Source organism: Vulpes vulpes, chromosome 10, assembly GCF_048418805.1.
Source record: "Vulpes vulpes isolate BD-2025 chromosome 10, VulVul3, whole genome shotgun sequence".
NCBI lineage: Eukaryota > Metazoa > Chordata > Mammalia > Carnivora > Canidae > Vulpes > Vulpes vulpes.
Window position 1 is genome coordinate 18,651,875 of NC_132789.1, and position 21,568 is coordinate 18,673,442.

Consider the following 21,568-nt stretch of genomic DNA (forward strand, 5'->3'; position numbering starts at 1 on the left):
CAGTATGGTTACAGTAGGGATGCAATCAATGTCTTCTGCTGGTGAAAAATAACACCAATAAAAATGCAGGGCCCTCTCAGAAAGAGAGTAGACACAATTCGGTGCAATGAGGGAAGATCTTGCTGGGTGAAAAAATAATACGCTCCTTGAAGCAGCCAAACAGGTTAGCATATAAACGGGCCCATCTTCTACCAAACACTTTCAGTCACAGGGTCCTGACCACTGAAAGGCAGCCCCACATTATGATACGAAATGACAGTAACAAAACTGACACATCAGCCCTGGGACAGGCTCTGCTGTGGACAAAGCATTGTGGCTAACGTCAGGCACTTGATCTTCATGAAACTCTTCCAGGTAAGCTGAGTAGACGTCATCATTCTCATCTTACAGATGAGAAAACAGAAAGTTACTAAATGAAATGATTTTAGTATTTCTAATGCTCCATCTCATTCAAAATCAGAGAATCGAAGCCCAAAGCATTAGGCTCCGAAAAGAATCCCAAACTGACAGGACTGTCTGAAATGAACTGAACTACTTCTATGGGGAAATCAACTCTCGATTCACTCAGCCCTGCACAGTGACGGCTGAGGGGACTGTGGTTTGTCTAGCAAATGTGATGACAACTAGGCGGGGGGAGGGAAGCAACGAATGTAAAGTTGTCACCACAGAAAAGCCAATGAATGCTCCAGAGGGGAGTTTCCATTAATTCCATTTAGATGGGGGATCCCTGGGTGGTCAGCAGTTTAGCACCTGCCTTGGGCTCAGGGCATGATCCTGGAGCCCCATCTAGTCCCATATCGGGCTCTTTGCATGGAGCCTACTTCTCCCTCTGCCTGTGTCTCTGCCTCTCTCTCTCTCTCTCTCTCTCTGTCTCTCATGAATAAGTAAAATCTTAAAAAATAATAATAATTCCATTTAGATGAAATAATATTTGCTGGTCAGTGCTAAGTCCTGGGAATGAGGAAATAAAAGACATGGCTCCTGCCTTCCTGCCTTGAAGCGACATAACATTCCAGGGGGTCAGACAGATGTAGGATAATAACTGTAATGTGATGCAGCAGGTTCCACAGAAGAGGGTTATATAGGGCGCTGCACACGCATGCCCATATGCACAAATGCATATACACGGGGGATGGGCGCCCAGCGCAGCCTGGGTTTCCAAGATCTTTCTGGAAAAAACAACACCAAGCTGGGCAAGGATCAGTGAACGCAGAAGAGGGGAGTGGAGAGCAGGAGAGTAGGGAGTTGTGTTAGACATACCCCATAACGAACAGAGAAGATTTGGTCTCTGTTGTAAAAGGCCCCACTGTGAATTCATAAACGTCTGTTCTGGTTTACAAGTCAGTTCCGTGTAAGTTTAGTTAGCATAAGTTGGTTTCTCAGAACTTGACCATCCCTAAGTATACTAATAACATTCAAGTTTCAGAATATGCAAAGTTAAGAACCTAACCTTGGGCCTAAAGTTAAGCCATCACCCCATCAACATAAGTTATCAGCACCCAAATGCTTAGTACGCCAATAGTACTCAATGAATGTGGTTTTAAACAAATAGATAAAATATTAATGATACCTTTAACCTGAATGGTGCTCTACAGTTTTCAGAGAGCTTGCCCCTCCATTTTTTTTTCACTTAATTCTTACAATTTCATCCTTCTCCTGAAGGAATCAAGACGGAGAAGGTGGATGACTTGTCTACGGTCACATGTCTACAAAGCGGCAGAACTGGACCGAGAAGCTCCACGTTTGGCACCCCTGCTGCAGGATGCCTGGGTCAGAGGGCACGACGGCCTAACCTGTGGCACCAGAAACGGTGGGCAAAGCTGGGTGGATATAGCTCTGCCTCAAAACCCCTATTGGTGGGGGTCTGCATGGATTCAGACTCCACTCCCAGCAAAGCAGAGTACGAAGACGGAAAGATGGAAGACTTGCTATTTGCTCTCCCTCAAGTCCTTCTGAACTCATGTTCAAAAGTCACCAAGACCCCAGAGTTGTGCCAAGGCCCTGTCCTTCTTCACTTATGCCTCACAGTGCCCCTGGCACGGCCTTGTCCCAAATACCATTCTTCAGAGCACAGGGAAACAAGTAACCCATCTGAGCACCTACCGGCCAGAGCTCTCCAAATGCTCTCCTACACTCATAATGCTGAGGACAGGGAAATTCCAGCTCTGCAGGGCATTCTACTTAGGGAACGGGGTCACAGGCAAGAAATGCTGGCAGGGCTCGGTACAAATGTCTCTGCTGCTGGGGCATGTATTGTTTGGCTAGAAGGCGTAGGCTTTTCTCACAGAGAAGGAATGTCCATAAGTATTTCAAACTGTAAGAGACATTCTCCGAAGCCAGCTACACAGCTCTCCTTCATATCAACGGGTAGGAGCAAGCAGCTCCTACCAGGAATATGCCAGAAAGTTCGCAGAAGCAGGATTTTGCCCCCGCCCTGTATACGAAAGACTGCAAATGATGGGCCTGGAGTTGACTCTCCAAACCTTCAGATGCTTCCTTCATGCCCCACATCCTTGCCCCGCCCAAGAGCCCTCAGGCCCCCTTGCCCTTAGAAGCTCCTACTAGTGCTATCTTCCTCTGAACATCTGGGATACCAGGATCCAAGCCCCCTTAGGAGGGCAGAAGCCACAAAGGCTGCATTGTGCTGGAAATGCAGTGGCAGCAAAGACAACATAGCCAGCCAGAAATAACAGGCACATGGAGGAAATGTTTTTGAAACAACGCAAAAATTCCAAGGACAGATAATCTCAATGGTCCCAGGTCCTTCGCCCTTTCTTTTTGGTATGCAGCCCCATCCCACATTCACTGGGTGCTGAGTCCTAAACTTACCAGTGGTCCCTTCCTCCCCGGTCCCTCAGTCACCACTCTAGCTCAGGCCCTGCTTGTCCCGGGGAGCCACAAAACACCCACCTCACCCCTGGGCCCCTGCTGCACACCTGGCTCTATGCTGGGTTCTCCGAACATCCCTGCAACAGAGTGGGACACACTCTCTACCTGCACTGTCCCAGAGAGGAGCCACCAGCCACAGGCGCCTCCTGAACACTTACAGTGTGGTGAGTGTGACTGATTAACTGAATTTGTCATTTTATTCATTCTAATGCAATTCAAGTTTAATGAGCTGCAAGCGGCAAGCAGCTCTAGTGGAGTCGGCACAGGTTCAAGAGCTCTCTGCCTGCTGAGAGTCAGGGCAGGGACCTCTGGCCTCTAATCCACCATACAGGTCCTAACCACAGCTCCTGTGACGTCATTCCCGGCTCCAGAACTTTCAACGACACATTATGTGTAGAGTCCAACCTGCTTCTGCTAGCTTTCTCTGGTAGCTACAATCAGCCATTATATGTTGCTAACCTCAGTTTCATTCAGCTGACGCTCTCTGACCTCAAGGAGCTCATAAAAAAATCAGAAAAAGTGATTTATAATAAAAACCTTCCTCATGCTAGCTTGTACACGGTTCCTCCCATACTCCACACGTTCTCTGCTTTCTCTCTGTGCGGTCGTCTTCATCAAATCTTCTACCCTGGCCTCAGCTCACTGCCTTCTTTCTCTCCCGTCTGCCTCCCCACCTCGCGCCCACCTGCCAGCGTTCACACCTTCTCTGGGAAGCCCTCCCTTGCCTCCCCAGCTGCCAGCTGTGGCTCTTCCTTTTTAACATCTGATAGCACCTTCTCTCTTCTTGCAGGTAAGGAAGCTGGGGCTTAGAGCTTAAGTCAATTGTCCAAGGTCATATACCTAAGAAGTGATAGGAACCTGAGGCCCCTGGTTCCCTACCTATGTTTCCAGACATACTTACTAATAACTTATGGTGCAGTTATCCTCATGTCAGTGTATCTGAACTTCACAGTGGGACTACAGGGCCAGAACACATGTAATTTTCTAAAGCTCCTTCCTCACCTGACATACAGTAGATTCTAAGTAAATACTCACAAACTCACCGAGCTGGCTTCCTTTTCAGTCTCAAAGCACCACATGACTAACTCTCCTTGGTAATCTCTGAGCACCTGGGGCACAGAGTGCTCACCACCCACAGGATGCACTAGCCACCTAAGACTCACCACGTAAAGGCTCTAAGTAGAGATACAGTCACCTGGTGGTCAGGTCCTCTGGGCAACCAAGGGCATTGAACAACACAACTGAGTTCTCCACCTCACCATGAGTGTCTTGACAACTAGAATGAGGACTTCTCCATCTGGGGATTTCCGAGGGCCCAAAAGGCAGTGTGCACTCACTGAGTGTAATGCTAACAGTGAACATCTTTGCTGACTGTCATGCTAAGCAATTTATATGTATTAACTAACCTAGTTCTTGGTGTCTATCTCTGAGGGAAACAGAGCCTCAGAGAGGTTGAGCTGCTTGCTCATGCTCACATGGCCCAAAGTGCAAGAGTAGGACTCTGACGTACTAGACCTCAGAAAAGCATCATTAAAAATGCTGACTTCTCTTCTCCAGTAATTCAGACCCAAAACCATTTGGAGGATAGAGCCAGGCAGGCATCTGAGTCGGGGAGGGGTGTGGTGAGAAGAACTGGAATGGTATCTAAGCAGAGGAGAGGTGGTTGCAGAGACGGGAAGCTGGTTAGAGCCAGGGAGACCCATCAAACGAGCAAATGTATTAGGGACAATTTGGAAATACGTTTCTGATGGTCAGAGAAGGGAGCTACAAATACATAGGGAGAGAAAATGAGAAGGAACCATGAGATGTTGGATCAGAGGAACGTAGCAGTCCAAACCCATGGTTCCCAAAATTACTTAGAAACTAGAGATGCAAAAAAAAAAAAAAAAAAAAAAAAAAAAAGAAACTAGAGATGCAGCTGTGTATGTGCACATATATACATATATTTCCTAATTCTGCCCACTAAGAGGGCTGGAGTGGGGGAACACTCCCACAGTAATAAGCACACCTTCTAAATTCCATTCTCCACTATACAGAATCAGGGCCCCTTGAACAAAAGACTGATTCCAGGCATGGGGCACAGAAAGTACGAGCTGAGGTCTGGAACATCTGGTGTCTGAAAGCAAGGCTGTGCTGAAGGATGGCAGGGACATGTCAGGGGTCACAGAAGCCAGCTTGAATGTGACCCTAGTGACCAAGTCGGAGACTTTGAAGTCAACGATACAACCAATGGATTATAAACCATGGAGTAAAACAGACAAACATGAGTCTCTACAGATACAAACAAACGTGGGGGATGGGATTAACATCATTTCTAAGTATCGCCCTCAAGAAATACCTCTGAACGATAAAGTGGAAAAGAATAATCATATAGTAAAAAAGCCACACAAAACTCACCATGATGCCAGAGTGAACGTCACCAGAAACTGGACAAAATGAAATCATGTGCCACCCAGTGAGACTCAAGAAATACACAGTATTGCTTCTGTGCTATTCTTGCCAAAGATACACCACCCAAATCTAATCTCCAGAGAATACCACGCAAAGCTAAACTGAGAGACATTCTACAAAATGATAGGCCTATCCCCTGCAAAAGTATCCCGTTCATTAGACTTGAAGAAAGATGGGGGAAATGCGCTAGAATGAAGGAGATACAGGACACCTACAAGCAACATGCAATCCTGAACTGGACCCTTCTATTACAAAGGAGGTTATTGAGTCAAATGGCAGACCTTGAGGGTGGGATGGTGGTAATGAGTCAGGGTCAAGGGCCAATGGTCTGCTTTGTAGGTCTTTGCCTGTATGCAAAAGGGTGACGATAGGCAACTTGACTCTCAAATGGTTCAGAAAAAAGTTTTGTGCTATCTTTGCTCTACATTTTATAAACTTTCCTGTAAGTTTTATATTGTTTCAAAATCTAAAAAATTTTGGGGACAATGTCCAGTTGGTTGGATTTTGGGAAAACACTACTTGTAACTTTTATTAGCAGATGATAAAAACTTTTCAGACTACTTTATCAGTCATTGCCACTGGCCTACTTCACAGCTTTCCTCTTCAATCTTTTGGAGACTTTTTTACCCTCACCAGTTGGAGATCTCTAACAGCCTTAGAATGCTTTTCCCTCTCTGCATTTCCCGGGATGGAGATAGCCTTGCTTTGTGCATGAGGCAGTAGCGAATGATGGGAAACTGCTCTGCTGGCTCCTCCTGGTCTCTGTGTACTCCAGAGTTTGAGGGCTTCGTGCACACACAGCCCTGACCCATGTAAAACCTAATTTTAGCGTTTTCCTGCTTGAGACCATACTTCTGAAACAGCAGCAGGAGGCCAACCTGCCCATGCGAGCCTCCCATTGTGAAGGGCACATGAAGTCAGGATGCTACAGGCCTGCAGGATGTGACTCAGCATCCTGTTTTCAATGTTTGGGGCGGCCAGCAGCTTTGGCACTGAGTATTGCCGCTGACCTCACCTCTCCAGACCACAAATACCCAGGTTAATTGGTGGGCCGGCCCCGTAACATCAGCTCCCTCTGTAGGCCTCAGGGCTAAATCCAAGATAACCTGCTTATCCACCCAACCACAGTAGGTCTTCTTATGAACACCCAGAAGTGTCCATCAGGAAGAGTTCTTCAGAGGAACTGACCTGGTAGTATTTTAAGGAATAGCAGGAATCACACAGCTGATCTTGTTTCTCTCTTTGTTTTGACTACTAGGAAGCTCAAAGTCACATCTGGTGCCACGGTCTGCTAACTGTACCAAGGATACGCTGTGCATTCCACAGATGAATCCTTTCCTGGCTTCATCTTATTTTCCTCTACTTTCCCTATGTCCCACTTTTCTCATTAATTTTAAATTATATTTGTTTTCTAAGAATTTTATAAGGTGCTTCAAATCCCCTTTGGACAAAACTATGGCAGACACAGCATACACATATTGCCTATGGTGGGTGAGGACTTTTTTTTTTTTATTTAACAAAGAACATCCAGCCTTCATCACAGAACCCAATATATACACACCAAATATCTATATGTTGGTTGAATTGATAAATAAAGCAAATAATTCAAAAGCTGCCTCCAGGGCAGCCCGGGTAGCTCAGTGGTTTAGTGCCGCCTTCAGCCCAGGGCCTGATCCTGGAGACCCAGGACTGAGTCCCACGTTGGGCTCCCTGCATGGAGCCTGCTTTTCCCTCTGCCTGTGTCTCTGCCTCTCTCTCTCTCTCTCTCTCTGTGTGTGTGTGTGTGTGTGTGTGTGTGTCTCTCATGAATAAATAAAATCTTAAAGAAATAAAAATAAAATAAAATAAAATAAAAAAAGCTGCCTCCATTACCAGGCTGCCTCACAAGAGACACTTCTCCCTCCCACCCTACAAGACGGGATTGGCACAAGGGTGCCCGAGGCCTAGAGCCGGCTCCTTAGGGAGCCCTCCTGCTTCATGGTTCAATGGCCTCAACCCCAACCTAAAGAGCCACTCCCAAACTTCCACCTGCAACAGACCAGGCACAGGACAGATGGGCTTGGACATATGGGAAATGACAAGTGATATCCAGAGGTGGCAGCTGGCCTGGCCCTCTCCAAACCACATCCCACCTTGTGGGAATTTCGGCTAGGCCTAGATGGGGAAATACACCTCAAGAACTCTTGCCAAACACCTGCCAAGACCTGACTGTGAGTTAACTCCTGCCAGGGCAGGGTGGCCTCCAGCAGCGAAAGCATCAGACATTCCCTAACACAGAACTGCTTCTTTGAAGTAAAATCTTCTTAAAAATAACTTCAAAGTAGCCATTAAAAACCAAATCTGTAAAAAAAATTAAAAAAACAAAACAAAAAAAACCAAATCTGTAAAAATAAAGGCACACAAGGTACGATCACAAGATATGATGCTCCCCAGATAAAGGCCTGGTACAAGAACTTGGGAGGGAAAGAGGTCACACATTGGTGGTTTCTCCTCTTGAATTCCACTTGGTTGACCTTTTGGTCTTTTGTGGTGGAACTGGGAATCTCTGGAGGGGAAGGTCAGGACAGGCAGCTGCAGGAACTGGCACTCACTACCATCAATGAAAATAACAGCTAAAAAAACCCCAAACAGCTACCATGTGTCTAGCAGTATCAGCAAGGACTCCGCACATGCAGTAAGACTCTCCCTAAGCCTCCTTAAGGTCCCTAAGAGTGAGAAAGACTTTTCCTTAGTTTCGGGGAGGGCAGGTGGCTGTCCCCAGACCACAGTCACACAGGCAACCAGGTGCCAAGGGCTGTACCCTGACCTGAAGGCCCTGATCCGGCTGGGCACAGGCCTGCCTGTTAGCCCTCTGTGATTTACATGACAGCCTGCCATCTTCCTCCGATTCTGGGGGTGCAGTGGGCGGGCCAGCTGGCTTCCCCAATGGTGCACTACCTCCCGCATGAGATTTGTCATGGTACTGTCCCCACCCCACAGTGGGACTCACAATCATGCCCCAACCTAACCCGATCACTTGCTTGCCTTGAAAATGGCTCCTCCTGACTCTGATTAATCCTCTTTTGATTAATCCTGTTTTCTTATTGCAGTCTTCCTTGAAGCAGAACGACTTGTTTTGGATATTCTCCTAGTCTTAGGAATTTTCTAATAAGCTGTCCAAATCCAGAGGTCTGACCACAGTACAATGTGCGCCAAAGGCAAGTTCCAAGGCTGGAGTCTTTTCTTTCTAGCCGGCTTCTGAGAGCGAAGTGTGGCTGGCCTAGGGCTCTGCTGAGAAGCAGATGAGTCTGAGCAAAGGGTCCACTTCCTCCCAGAGGCCACACCACTGTTCTCCATATCAGGGTCAGACCATAACCCTGACCTGACTAGATGCCCTACAAATATATGACCTTGACCTCAGTGTTGAAATAAAAGAGAAAGACTGGGCAATCTGTTAAAATCGACAGGGAAGGAAAAGAAGTACACTGTAACATAGTACAAGATGGATGGGTCTGAGGACTCTCATTTTCAGGTTTGGGAGCCACAATCTAATCTTATCTCCACTTGACAAAGGAGTAAGTGGAGGCCCAGGAGATGTCTAGTAACCTGTCTAAGGTTGCACAACAAATGATACCTCTCAGGACAGAACCTAGCTTTTTCTGACTCTTTCTCACAGCTTTGTTCCACTTACCACAAGGGTGATTGCTGGTACCAGTGTCAACCATAAAGCAAGACTGGCTCAAGCATTCCCGGTGTGTACACATGCTCTCCTGATGCACTCAGTGCATGAGAAGGAGACCAGGGCCCCATGGCATTCTTCTGAAGCCTAAGTACTGTATTTTGAAAGCTTAATGAACCTACTAGACTCTGAGCAAAATTCAAGTTAACCTTAATAATAAGTTTAATTAAGTTCCAACAGAATCAAATTAACTTTCCCTCTGTCCTTATTTGTCCTCACTCAAGGAGGAATTTTTCTAACAATAAATTTAACATGTCCCAAAGAAAAATTCTTTTTCTTTTAACAATTTATTTATTCATGAGAGACACACACACACACAGACAGAGAGAGAGGCAGAGACACAGGCAGAGGGGGAAGCAGGCTCCATGCAGGGAGCTCGATGTGGAACTCGATCCTGGATCCCAGGATCACACCCTGAGCTGAAGGCTGACGCTCAACCGCTGAGCCACCCAGGTGTCCCTCAAAGGAAAATTCTGATTTGAAAATCAAATGTCCCAACACACCATGAAGAACACCTGAGTTAAACTGAATGGAACAAATCTTAAAAAAAAAAAAAAAAAAAAAGAGGGACGCCTGGGTGGCTCCGTTGTCTCTGCCTTCAAAACCTGTCCTCACCCCCCAAATTCAAGAGCCGTTTCTACTAGCTCTTCTGCCCATGGCTCAGAGTTCTCACCAGGAGCCAGAGAGGAAGGAGCCCACCCATTCTTGCTGCTTGGACCCTAGCGGTCCCACCGTAAGCAAGTTGCAGGACACCCCCCCCACCCACCCTAAACGCCACTAAGAGAGAGAATGATAGTATATCCCCCTTCCCCAGTAGTCACTGGGCAAGCACCTGGGGGGATGACAGTATCAGCTCCTGTTTACCATGTGCAGGCACCGGGTTTGGAACCTTGCTCATAGGACCTTGAGCCTCTACCACTTTGTACTGCATGAAATCAGGCCGGGTAACGTCTCCAAAGCTCACTCTTCTAATCCAGAGGAGGGGAATCAAGATGTTGCCTTCCTTACAGGATGCCTGCGTGGGTTAAATGAAATGACTCACGTTTGGCGACTCACAGAGCAGAGTGTGTTTGGAGGTTCCCTTCCAGATTTTCCATCTCCTTTTTACTTTCTCCCCCTAGCACTTACTAACACGCTATTAACATATTTGTTCATCTCCCTTACTGCCTTGTCTCCCCCACAGCATGTCAGCCATGTGGGCAGAGATCTGCCTTGTTTGTCGCTAGATTCCCAGTCCCTAGAACAATGGCTGGTGCAGAGTAGGTGCCCAGTAAGTATCTGTTGAATAAATGGCTCATACGCAGACAGGTAAGGACAGGGGGTACTGCAACTTCTGTGTGCCTATGTTGTCAAACTGCCGGGGGAAGTGGAAGGAAGGTTCTCTGTCCTTAGCATTCTGTATGTCATCCAAGAGCACTTTTGAGTTCTTCCACGTGAAAAAGAACACAGAAAAGTCGATGGCCCATCCAGTGTGTGCCAGGTGCTGTGAGGGTTGAGGCCAAGAAGGACCGGGGCTCAGGAGAGCCTCATGCTTAGTTAGCTCTGCTTGTACCATCTTGAAATTCCTAACCATTTTTTACCAAAGGTCTCCATAATTTTCATTCTATACGGGCCCCTCAAATTATGCAGCTAGCTCTGCTAGTGGGGGACATTTAGATACTTGGATCAGTGCAGGTGGTATTTCAGAGGACAAAATATTCAAAGTGGGGGTGAATCCAAGAGATCCCAAACCTGAAAGTGAGAATAAGTGTGTGGGCGCTGAGCGGAAAGAATGTGGCATTCACTGGTATGATGGTCAAACCCTGAGGGATCACTGGTACTCCAGACCTCTTCCCTTGAGGACCAAACATCTCCCAGTTGACATCACCTTTATGTAATGTACCCACAGGCTGGGGCATCTCAAGAACTCCCACAGGTTGAGGCAACTGGGCCGAATTCTGAGATGGCCCAAGATCCCTGTCCCGGTTGCAGGTACCCTGGGTGAGCCCTTATCCTGAGTGTGGTGAGACCAGGGAATAGGACAGGACAGTTGCTCCCTTCAGATTACACTGTACGGTAAATGAGACAGGATGGTCACTCCTGTGATTGCATTCCATTACAAGATTCCACAGCAGCAGATCCTCCTGCTGGCCTTGAAGAACAACCCACAATGACCTCCAAAGCTGCAAGAAAAGGAATTCAGCCAAGAATGACCTAAGCCTGGCTGAGAACCAGAAGCTCAGATAAGACCCTAGCCCTGGCCAACACCTTGACTACACCCATGTGAGACCCCAATCAGAGGACCCAGCTAAACCATGTCCAGATTCCTGACCCTGGCAACTGTGAGATGATAACCAGAAATTGTTTTGGACTGCTAGGTTTAGGGTAACTCGTTACCCCAAACAGCAATTGCTAACCAATACAGTGATCTGGTGCATAGCTGGGATGCAAGGGATGCTTGATGCCCCTTGGCAGGACTTACCTGGACAGATTATCACCAGAGCTGAAAACTCCAGACTAAGAAACCGTTGGTTGAGAAAGGCAGAGAGGAACCCCAAGAGTGGACAGGCATAACAGATGGGGTGCTGAATGGAGCAGGGGAAGCAGGGTCTGCAGAGCAAGTACACACCCACCACGTCCACCCCACCCCAATGCTGTGGGGGAGGGAGGTAAGGCACAACCACATTTCACGCAGTTATAAGGAAAGTAGGTCCTCCAGGGAGAATTCAAGGTCAAGATCCAAAGGGGAAGGGAGCATGGAGGGAAAGGCAGAGGCGCAGGGAGTTTACAGTTTACCCCCGGACACCAGATAAAACAGAGAAGACAAAGTCCTGCCGCCTTGGCCCAAATGTTTGCTTGGGTAGGCAAGAAAAAAAATTAAAAGAACTCTAATGAACATTTTCATACGCTTGACTTGGAAACTCTAGATGGAAACAACAACAACAAAAAACATTCACTCCTGATCCACCCTCTGGAAACCACACAACCATATTCACTCCCCAGGGCCCTGCCTGGCACACAAGCACTTACGTCTCATGCCAGCCTGGGGCAGCTCCCAGGATGGCAAGGGAGCCAGGAGGTGCTGCCAGCAAAGCCATCTGCTCACCAATTCCCACAGTCTGAACGGCACAGCTTCCAGAAGGGTACTGCTGGAGACCGGCGACAGTCTGTGCATGTGGAGGGCAGGGGAAAGGACACAGGGAACTAGGTCTCTGTTGCTCTCCATCAGTCAGCTTCGTTCTGGTCCCGAGGTGATCTGCTCCTGAGGTGTTTCCTGGAAGGCCCTCAGAGAAACTGTCTGCATTATAACCCTGATTCGCAGACAGTGCCTTCCTACTTGCATCTTACAAGGATGCTGCTGGTACAAGGACCGGGGCTGCTGCAGGTCACACAGGGGCCCAGCAGGACAGCAGACACCGCACCCACAGGAAGTCAAGGTCTGTAAGTCTGGGCTATGGACTAACACTAACGCGGACATCTTATGACGACCAGACGTCGGCGATGGTTCTTGTGGTCTTTTGTAAGCCTGGCTCTGTGCGAGGAGCTCCGGCCCAGCTACTCCGCGGCCCTAAATGGTCCTAGTCGTATCCATTTTGTCAATGGAATGAAAAAGACCCTTGGAAGGGCAGTAAGTCACAGAGGTCAGCCGCTAGGGGAGGAGCCTGATCTTGAACCTATGTCTGCCTGGCTCCAAATCCCACGCTGTCTCCTCGGCACCTCACTCTTTCCCATATGGATATGCAACTGACTGCAGGGCCAGAACAAAGTCACCATACTGAAAGTGTTGAAGTGTCATGCACAGACAGAGAACTAAGGCCCAGACCCCAAGGGAAGCACCACCAATGTGAGGGCTGAGAGCACATGTAGGTGCCACACAAGGCAGGTGTGGAACCTGGCCCACAAAGATGATCTAAGAGCTACTCACCAGACAGAGAGAAGTCACAAATGCTGGGGGTGGACTGCTGTGCTGGCTGTGAGCACCGGGGCCAATGGAAAATGAACCTGGCTTCAAGAAAGAGCATGGCCCAGAAGTGGGATTAGAACACAGCATGTGCAAGAGCTGGGGGGAGGGCAGCAACAGGGGGCAAGGTAGAAAGCAGGAAAGATGGAACCACAGCAAGAAGCACAGGGGTGCTTCAAGACTGCATCCATCTGACTGCGGGGAAGAAAACCTGGGCAGGAAGCAGGGGTGGACGGGATGACGGCCTGACACAGAACACAGGAGGTATGGGGACCTGAGCAATGGTGCCACCAGGGGGAGGTGGGAAAGAAGAGCAACTGAGACACAGAAGACCCACCCATGTGACTCGGCCATTTCCTGGCTACTGCTGAGTCGATCAGAACTCCTTGGATGAGCCAAAATATGAAAAGTTTCAATTAAGGGTAGAGACAGAGGGAGAGAAGAGAGGAATATCCTGTTAGCCCCAGATTTTCTGCCTGCCGGCAACGCTTCAGAATCAATGAGAAGCACAGAGAAACCCCCTTTCTCCCAAGCAAGGAAATGCAATGGACTATTCCATTATTTCTTCTTCTAGAAGCCTGGACAGCTGAGGCTTGCAAACACAAATGAGCACACAGATGTGAATGAGTTTCAATCAAAGTTTAACCAGAACACCAGAATTTCTCCAGTGTGGCTACAAGGGTTAGAAAGCAAGATGGTATCATCTGCCTAAAATTGGGGAGTAAATGTCAAGGTGGGGGAAAAGGGACTGAGAAGGGAACCAAGTAGGATGAGCTCAGAGCCCCCGGGTCTCACAAGGGCGTGGGTGGCCTGCAGGAGGTGGTAACAAGGGAGTCCTGTGGTCAGCACACATCGGGGTGGGGGGGCACCATCCCAAGTTAGCGGGGGGTACTTGATCCAGGCCCCAGCACTCCCTCCGACCACCTAGTAACTCAGGCAAGTTCCCACACCTGGACACGGGACAGCTGATTCCATTGAACCACTGCACTGGTCTTCAGTAAGGTTGGGGGGGGGGGGGAATCCCATGGCAAACTCAGGTGTTGGAGCAGAAGCCTAGCTTGAAATTTAGTACCTGACATGTGCAACATTGGGTGTCAGGTCCCTCCCCTGTAAGCTGGGAAAAACTCCCTCCCAGTGCTGTTGAGAGGATTAAATATGGCAATATACAGAGCTGACTTCCGTTCCCTTTGTGAAGTCCTCTCCAGCTCCAAATCATGCAGAGAAAGGGGCCTTTTCTTGGCCGCAAGGGCATACACGTTTTCACATCACTGCTATTTTGAGTTATTAATTGAAATAATTCGGGACACCCGGGTGGCTCAGTGGTTGAGTGTCTGCCTTCGGCTCAGGTCGTGATCCTGGGGTCCTGGGATCAAGTGCTATGCTGCATCAGGCTCCTAGCAGGGAGCCTGCTGCTTCTTCTGCCTCTCTCTGTGTGTCTCTCATGAATAAATAAATAAAATCTTTTTAAAAAAATTGAAACAACTCAAAACAGTATGCTGTCAGTTAACTAAGGGCAATTTGAAAAAAAAAAAAAAAAGTTATTTGCCCCAAAGACAGTGTGAGAGAGCTGAATACTATCTCCTGGGCAAGAGCCTTGAAAGGGGAGGGCTCAGGGATAGAAGAAACTCCCACTCCAGGTGAGCACTGGCGGGAGGCTTGGGGCAGGAGATACATCTACGGACATAGTCCCTAACATGGCCACCACAGCAGTCAGCAAGCCCTTCTTCCAGCACTTCCTCCCCCAAATAGCCTCCACAAAACAGACTTCCACTTCTCCTTTCTGCCTCCACCCAGAGAGCCAAGCACAAAAGAGTCTAATCTACAACACGGCCCATCACTGCCCCCACTTGGGAGTTCGGGGTCTAGGTCTTTGAGACCTGACCTAGACCCCGAACAACCAACACGCCAGCCATCGAAATAAGATCTCTCTGATGTTTGCAGGCTGTTATTTCCTTTCACATATACTCTTTAGACACAACATATGCCACAATAAAAGTGAGTGTTCTCCCTCCTTTCACTCAAAGGCACAGGACCTTCAGAGACATGGGAGTTTAACCCGAAGAACATCCTGCTCTTGGTAATGAATGGTGGACCCGTTTCCTTTTTTTTCTTTTTAAGATTTTATTTCATGTATGTATGTATGTATGAAAGACACAGTGACAGAGGCAGAGACATAGAGGGAGAAGCAGGCTCCCTACAGGGAGCCCAATGTGGGACACAATCCCTGGCCCCGGGATCATGCCCCAGCTAAAAGCAGATGCTCAACCACTAAGCCACCCAGGCTGGGGACCTGGACCCCAGTTTCTGAACACACATTCCTTTTCCCAATTGGTTTTCCCCCTCCTCACCAGATGAAACTCTTTTTTCCTCAAAGAACAATATCCTTGAAACTCTATTTACTTTTTTAGACTCTAAGAGCCCGAGACCGGAGCCTTAGTGTAGAAGATGTTATATAATAAGAATACCTTATATAATGGAGTGCTAAATCTTTTGTAAACAAAATACCCAAAAGAAGGCCTTTATTTTGGCAGGAAAAAATAAAAATGCCTTTGGGGTCTACCAGCAGCTGAGAACTACAGCCTGAGGAATTTTTTTTAAAGAGCCTACAGAAAAATTTCTCACAAGCACAAAAAAATGCACCTTGAATTAAATTTTGGAGGTGGGCTGTCTGTTTCAAATCAGCAATGTGCTTACCCCAGAAGGAACATCTTACCAAAAGCAGGATGGAGAAGCAGCAGCATATTACAAAGAGTATTTTTTTTTAAGCAGAAGTAAAATCTGGAAGTATCTAAAAGATGCTCAAAATGGTACAGCAAGAAGGGTGGTGGAATTCTGGCAATGATGTTCCTTTTCAAGCTGTTGTAATACAACGCTATGAAAGTTATTTATACTTAAATATAGTCACAAATGTTTAAAGCACTACCTTTGTAGTACATGCTCTCAGTATAACTTTGAAAGCTCTAAACTGAGGGACGCCTGGGTGGCTTGGCGATTGTCTGCCTTTGGCTCAGGGTGTGATCCGGGATCCAGATCGAGGAGTCCCGCATTGGGCTCCCCACAGGGCGCCTGCTTCTCCCTCTGCCTGTGTCTCTGCCCCCCCCAGCTCTGTCTCTCATGAATAAATGAATAAAACCTTTTTAAATAAATAAATAAAGTTCTAAACTGAAAACGCTGGTGTCTTCTCTTGTGAAGGTTCTCCTTTCTGGAAGGGAAAAAGAGTATTCCAACCTGACTGGAAGAAAGACTTAGAAAGGAAAATGAAGTCAGCTTACCTGAGGTTTACCTTTCGCTCTTCATCGCTGCCAGCCTCCAACTACAGAGAAAGAAAGAGAATGTCACACCACAGACGCCACTAGCAACAAGTCTCACATTTTCTACTCTGATGTCTGAAAAAGATACAGATGTCCAGGAAACCTGGCTGTGTCAACACGGTCGCACCCTTTCCTCAGCAACCCCGTTCTGCTGTCCCTCTGAGAAGTTCCCATGGAGGAATTTTCAGGTTTCCCAACATTTGCCCACATTCCTTCCAAAGTGTTGTACGTTAATTCCTGTTGATGGGACACTCCTATCTGGCACTGCTCCTCAACAGGCTCTTCTCAACTTTCCCGGGTTGTTTTAGATCACACCCTGTTTTTGAAGAGGAGAGGGGGGTGATATTTTAAGAGAACCTATTTCCTCCTTCAAGCCAGGCAATAGCTGAATGATCAACACCATTTTCTGCCCCACGCATGGGTTTTAAAAGAAGAAAGAAAGAAAAGAAAAGAAAAGAAAAGAAAAGAAAAGAAAAGAAAAGAAAAGAAAAGAAAAGAAAAGAAAAGAAAAGAAAAAAAAGAAAAGAAAAACCATTCCAGGCAAGTCTTTTATGATGGAAAGGGGCCAGGAGCAGCCTGCCTGTCTGTGGGTCTCAAAAGCTCTTGGTGGTTCTCAAAAAGGCTTAAATGTTTGATATAAAACTTTCAAGGCTATTGGCTTATTTATAGAAATGAAAGAAATGGACATTTAATATTTTCTAAAAGTTTAAAGGCCAAGAGGGTTAGAATCTAAGTCACCAAGAACTTAAGGCCCGATTGCAATTTTTCTTTTTCTTTTCTTTCTTTCTTTCTTTCTTTTTTCTTTTTCTTTCCTTCCTTCCTTTCTTCCTTTCTTTTTTGCTTTCAATGAGAAAACTGACAGAAGAATATACACCCCCACCCCCGCCCCCAACAACTCTGCACCGCCGGGACCTGGCATGTTTTGTATGTTACACAGAGGAGCCCATTGAATAGGAAAGAGAAACCTAGAAAGCAGTGATCCCTGGGAGAGATGCAAGGCTGAACAAGGACAGAGACTAGGCAGGAGCCAGCGCTGATGGGAAAAGGATACAGAACTCACACATGAAAGGGCCTGAGAAGCAAGAGACACAGAGCACAGGTGGCAGTTTCAGCAAGGGAGGGTATACCAGAGAGTCCCGGGGTCCCTAACCTTGATGAAAATACTGTACATACAGTATCGTGCAGAGGTGGACACTGGTGGCCAGTCAATTAGTTCTCACGCTCCCTACCTCACGGTGAGGGAGAAATGGAAAAATCAGGCCAGACTTCACTGACCACAGGGCCCTGAGCTTCCGTCCCAAAGTGAAGCATAAACAACTCACACAACCACACACCCTTAGAAGAGAATGTTGTGTCTAACCCAGTGGTCTTCAACGGGGGAAGATTTTTCTCAATGGGAGACACTGGGCAAGGTCTGAAGTCTTTTTTGAGAGGATGCTACTGGCATCTAGTGGGTGGAGGTCTGGGTGATGTTAAACCCACCTCGATGCACAAGACAACGCCCCAGGACAGCAAACTGTCTGGCCCCAACATCAGCAGTGCCAAGGCTGAGAAACCCTAAGCCCCAACCCCCACCCACCATTAAAAAAAAAAAAAAAGAGAGAGAGAGAGAGAGACTGGCGATCTGCCCATAAAAATTAGTCACCTTGAACGTTTGTCAAAAATAACAATGTTCCAGTCCATTCCTGAAAGTTATTGATTTATCTGTTGTGGGGCTTTCTCCTTGTTCTCACAAAGGAATGAGATAAGATTAACAGCAAAGTGACACGAATGAGATAATTAAAGATTGAGGGAAGGGGAAAAAATTAAGAGAGGAGAGCTGCTTTGCTGGTCAGGCTGACTTCCCTGTTCCCACGCTGAACTGGCTGAGTCAGGAAACAGCTGCTCTAAGTCTCTGACTCAGAGGAGGAGTTGCATTTCGAGGAGTGAGGAAGTGATTTAGGGGTGCAGACCTCAAAGAGATTTAATTCTTGGTCATTCTCTGGGATTCCCGGGAATGAAATGAAGGCAACGTACAGTCAGTTCTTCCAGAAAAGAAAGCTATACATGCCCAAGAACATATGTAGGAGGGAAGCCAGCCCTTTCACACGAGCGAGGCCCGAGGAAGGTCAGACCAGAGGCACAGCGGGCCTGGACCCACGCCTCCGGACTCCACATGCACGTGCCTGCTCTCTCTGTGCTATCTTGCTTCTTCCTGCCTCACCCCATCTGGAATGCAACCTCGCCTTCCAGGGAACATCCCAACTTCGGCTAGTTCACTGGGCCATCAATGCTGCTGATCTAACGGGAAATAAAAGGTGGCTGAGGGGGATCTGGGTGGCTCAGATGGTTAAAAATCTGTCTTCGGCTAGGGTCATGATCCCAGGGTCCCGGCATTGAGCCTGCTTCTCCCTTTCCCTCTGCCTGCTGCTCCCCCTGCTTGTGCACACTCTCTCTGCCAAATAAATAAACAAAACCTTTGCGGGGGGGGGAAAAAGGTGCCTGAGTTTTGTTCTCATGTTTACCGGGCCACTGGCACTTGGTAAAAATAATGCTCTGTATAATTTGAAATGTCTTGTAGAGACGACCCAAATGTCCAACAATGTGTGATACATCCATACAATGGAATATTACTTGGCAATAAAAAGGAATGAAGTATTGATCTATGCTACAACATGAAGGAAACTTGTGTACACTATGCTAAGTGACAAGAGCAAGACACAAAAGGTCACATATTGTATGATTCTGCTCATATGCAATGTCCAGAACAGGCAAATCTATGGGAATAGTAAGTAGATCAGTGGAAACCTAGAGTTTGGTAAGAGCAGAGTAGGGGTGAGGAGACGGGGGAGCTAAGGAGTGTGGGGCTTCTTTTTCCAAGTGATGAAGATTTCTGGCACTAGATCATGGTGATGATTGCGCAACTTTGTGACTATACCAAAAGCCACTGAATCATACACTATGAAATGGTGAAGTGATATGTGGATTATATCTTAGGTAAAAAGTAACATAAAATTCTAAAACTGTGTCTCAGACAGGAATAGATCAGGTGTAAGCTACGCAAGGGAACGGGGGTTTTGAATCCAAGACAGAGGCTGAGGGGTAATCCCTTACTGAATTTGAACTCTTCCCCCACTTTACAGTTTTTGAGCTGAGATTAAGTGCATGGAAGTATTCTGTGAACTGCAAGACGGCCATAATCAGAATGATGGAGAACAGATGTCTGTGTGGAGAGGAGAAAAGCTACCGCAGCCTAAATTCTCAGTTGCAGGCAACTAGCCACCAGTGTTCTTTTCCCTGCACTTGACTTGCAGAGGAAGGACTATGAGAATCCTGTCTGCAGACAACGTATCTCATGAATGGCCTCTCCTGGAGAAGAAGAGGAGGGGGATATAGGGGTGGGGGGTTCACCCTTGCAGCCACTCCGTTTGTGTTCCTGGTGCTCCTAGCAAAACAGGCTGAAGAGCTATGAGGCCAGGAGCCTGCAGGACAGGCAGGGCTGCTGACACCAAAACCAGTTCCTCTTCTCTCACACAAACCTTTCCTGTTATCAACTCCCCCCACCCCCACCCCCACCCCCACCCCCAGAAGGGGCTTGAATCTTAGATGCTGGCGGGGCCACTTCCTGGGCCTGCAGGGCTCCTCCTCTAGCGTTCTCTCCCTTCTCTAAACAGTTCCCAATCTCCTCCTCCAACTGCTCTGTCGTCAGGCCAACACTCAGCCTGGCCATGGATAGGAGGTTACACCAGAGGCCATGGACGGTTCTGCGGGAGAAGGCGGGAGTAGGAAAGGAGAGGGTCAGCCCCGCAGCTGCGGGAAGCCACAGCCCTAGTGCAGCCCAGGCCAAGTGCAGACTCAGAGGACCCCCTTCCCCAATCTACCCCAGAGCAAGAAGGCGCCGGCCAACCCGGGCCTGATCACACGCAGGCACAGACAAACCCGCAGGCTGCAGCGATGCACCCTCAGCCCCCAGAATGCACCCGTGCAACCAGAAGCCCCAGGACCGGCCCCAGCCACACAGCCCGATAAACACAAACATGCAGCCCCGGAGGATACTACAGAGAGGAACAAGTCCAGACTCGGCCGCACACAAAGACAAGACCCGCATCACGCAGCGCCCTGAGCGCTCTCAGTCGCTGTCACACAGTGACACGGGCCCCGAGAGGGCAGCCACTCGCGCCGGGAGGCGCGCCCCAGGGCCAGGCAGGGGGGAACGCTCGGGCATCCACAGGCCCCCCGGGGCCTCTGTCACCGCAGCAGCAGAGCTCCCAGCCGCACGCGAGACCCGCACCCACGGCCCGGCCGGCAGCCAGGCAGCCAGGGGAGGGGCCTGGAGCCGCCACGGGGCCACGCATCCCCCAACCAGCACCTCCCGCAGCCGCCAGCCGGAGGAGTCCGAGCGGCTCCGAGCGGCTCCGAGCGGCACACGGGCGCCCACCGTCACCCCGCGGGGTCGGTCGCGCACGCGGGCCACCAGGACAGCCTCGCTGGAAGCCCGCGCGGCTGCGGCTGCACGCAGTCCCCGCGCCCAGCCGGGGTGGCACCGCCGCCCTCCGCCCCGCACTCGCGGCCCAGGCCTGGAGCCGCGGGCCCGGGGCTCACCTCGCTGTTGCTGGCCGAGGAGGAGGCGGCGCTGGGCGTGGGCGAGCGCTGCAGGGTCACCAGGGCCATGGCTGCGGCGCGGCGCGCGGACGCCGCCGAAGCCGCAGGCTAGAGCCGCCTCCGCCGCCGCCGCCGCCGCCGCCGCCCGGGCCGGGCCCGGGGCGCTCCAGCAGCCGCGCGCGGGCGGCCGGGCCGAGCCGGGCCCGCCCCTCCCCCTCCCCTCCCCCTCGGCGTCCGCCGCCCCCGTCCCCCGCCCCCCGCCTCCCGCCTCCCGCCTCCCGCGCCGGCGCGCGCCGGGCCCGGAGCCCTGGGGGGCGGGGCGGGGGCGGGGCGGGGCGTGCGCATGCGCGTGCGCTCAGACCCGCGGCTGGAGGCCTGCGCGCGCCCGCCCCGTCCCCCGCCCCCCGCCCCCGCGCGCGCCCGCCCCGGGCCCCGAGCCTGGGGACGTCCGCCCGGGAGGCTGCCCTGCGGCGCAGGCGGGGACGCCGAGGCCGGGCGCCTGCGCAGCGGGCGGGGCGGCGAGGGCCCGGAAGTAGCCGCCCTGCCCCCGCGGCCGGCCGCGGCCTGCGGAAACTCGCTCATTCATTCGTGGCCGTTGAGCCTCTGCGAGGGGCGGGCACGCGGCCGCCTGCGGAGCGCAGGACGCTACCGGCCTGTCCCGGGAATTTCCCCGCCGTG

General features: G+C 49.6%; 1 protein-coding gene across 3 annotated transcripts in view; it reads right to left on the reverse strand.

Annotated features, from left to right (window-relative positions):
- SSH1 (slingshot protein phosphatase 1) overlaps nucleotides 1-21,068 on the reverse strand; it is a 60,862-nt gene extending 39,794 nt beyond the window's left edge. The window contains exons 1-2 of one of the 3 annotated variants that reach the window (XM_072723016.1): nucleotides 20,891-21,068; nucleotides 16,271-16,311 (exon numbers count right to left, since the gene is read on the reverse strand). In XM_072723016.1, coding sequence (XP_072579117.1) covers nucleotides 16,271-16,311; nucleotides 20,891-20,959 — 110 coding nt within the window. In that variant the 5' untranslated portion in view covers nucleotides 20,960-21,068. Of the gene's footprint in view, nucleotides 1-16,270; nucleotides 16,312-17,954; nucleotides 19,325-20,890 lie in introns of those variants that run through there. The other 2 variants (XM_072723017.1, XM_025986654.2) reach the window with 2 other exon arrangements.
- Between the last annotated feature and the right edge of the window lie 500 nt (nucleotides 21,069-21,568).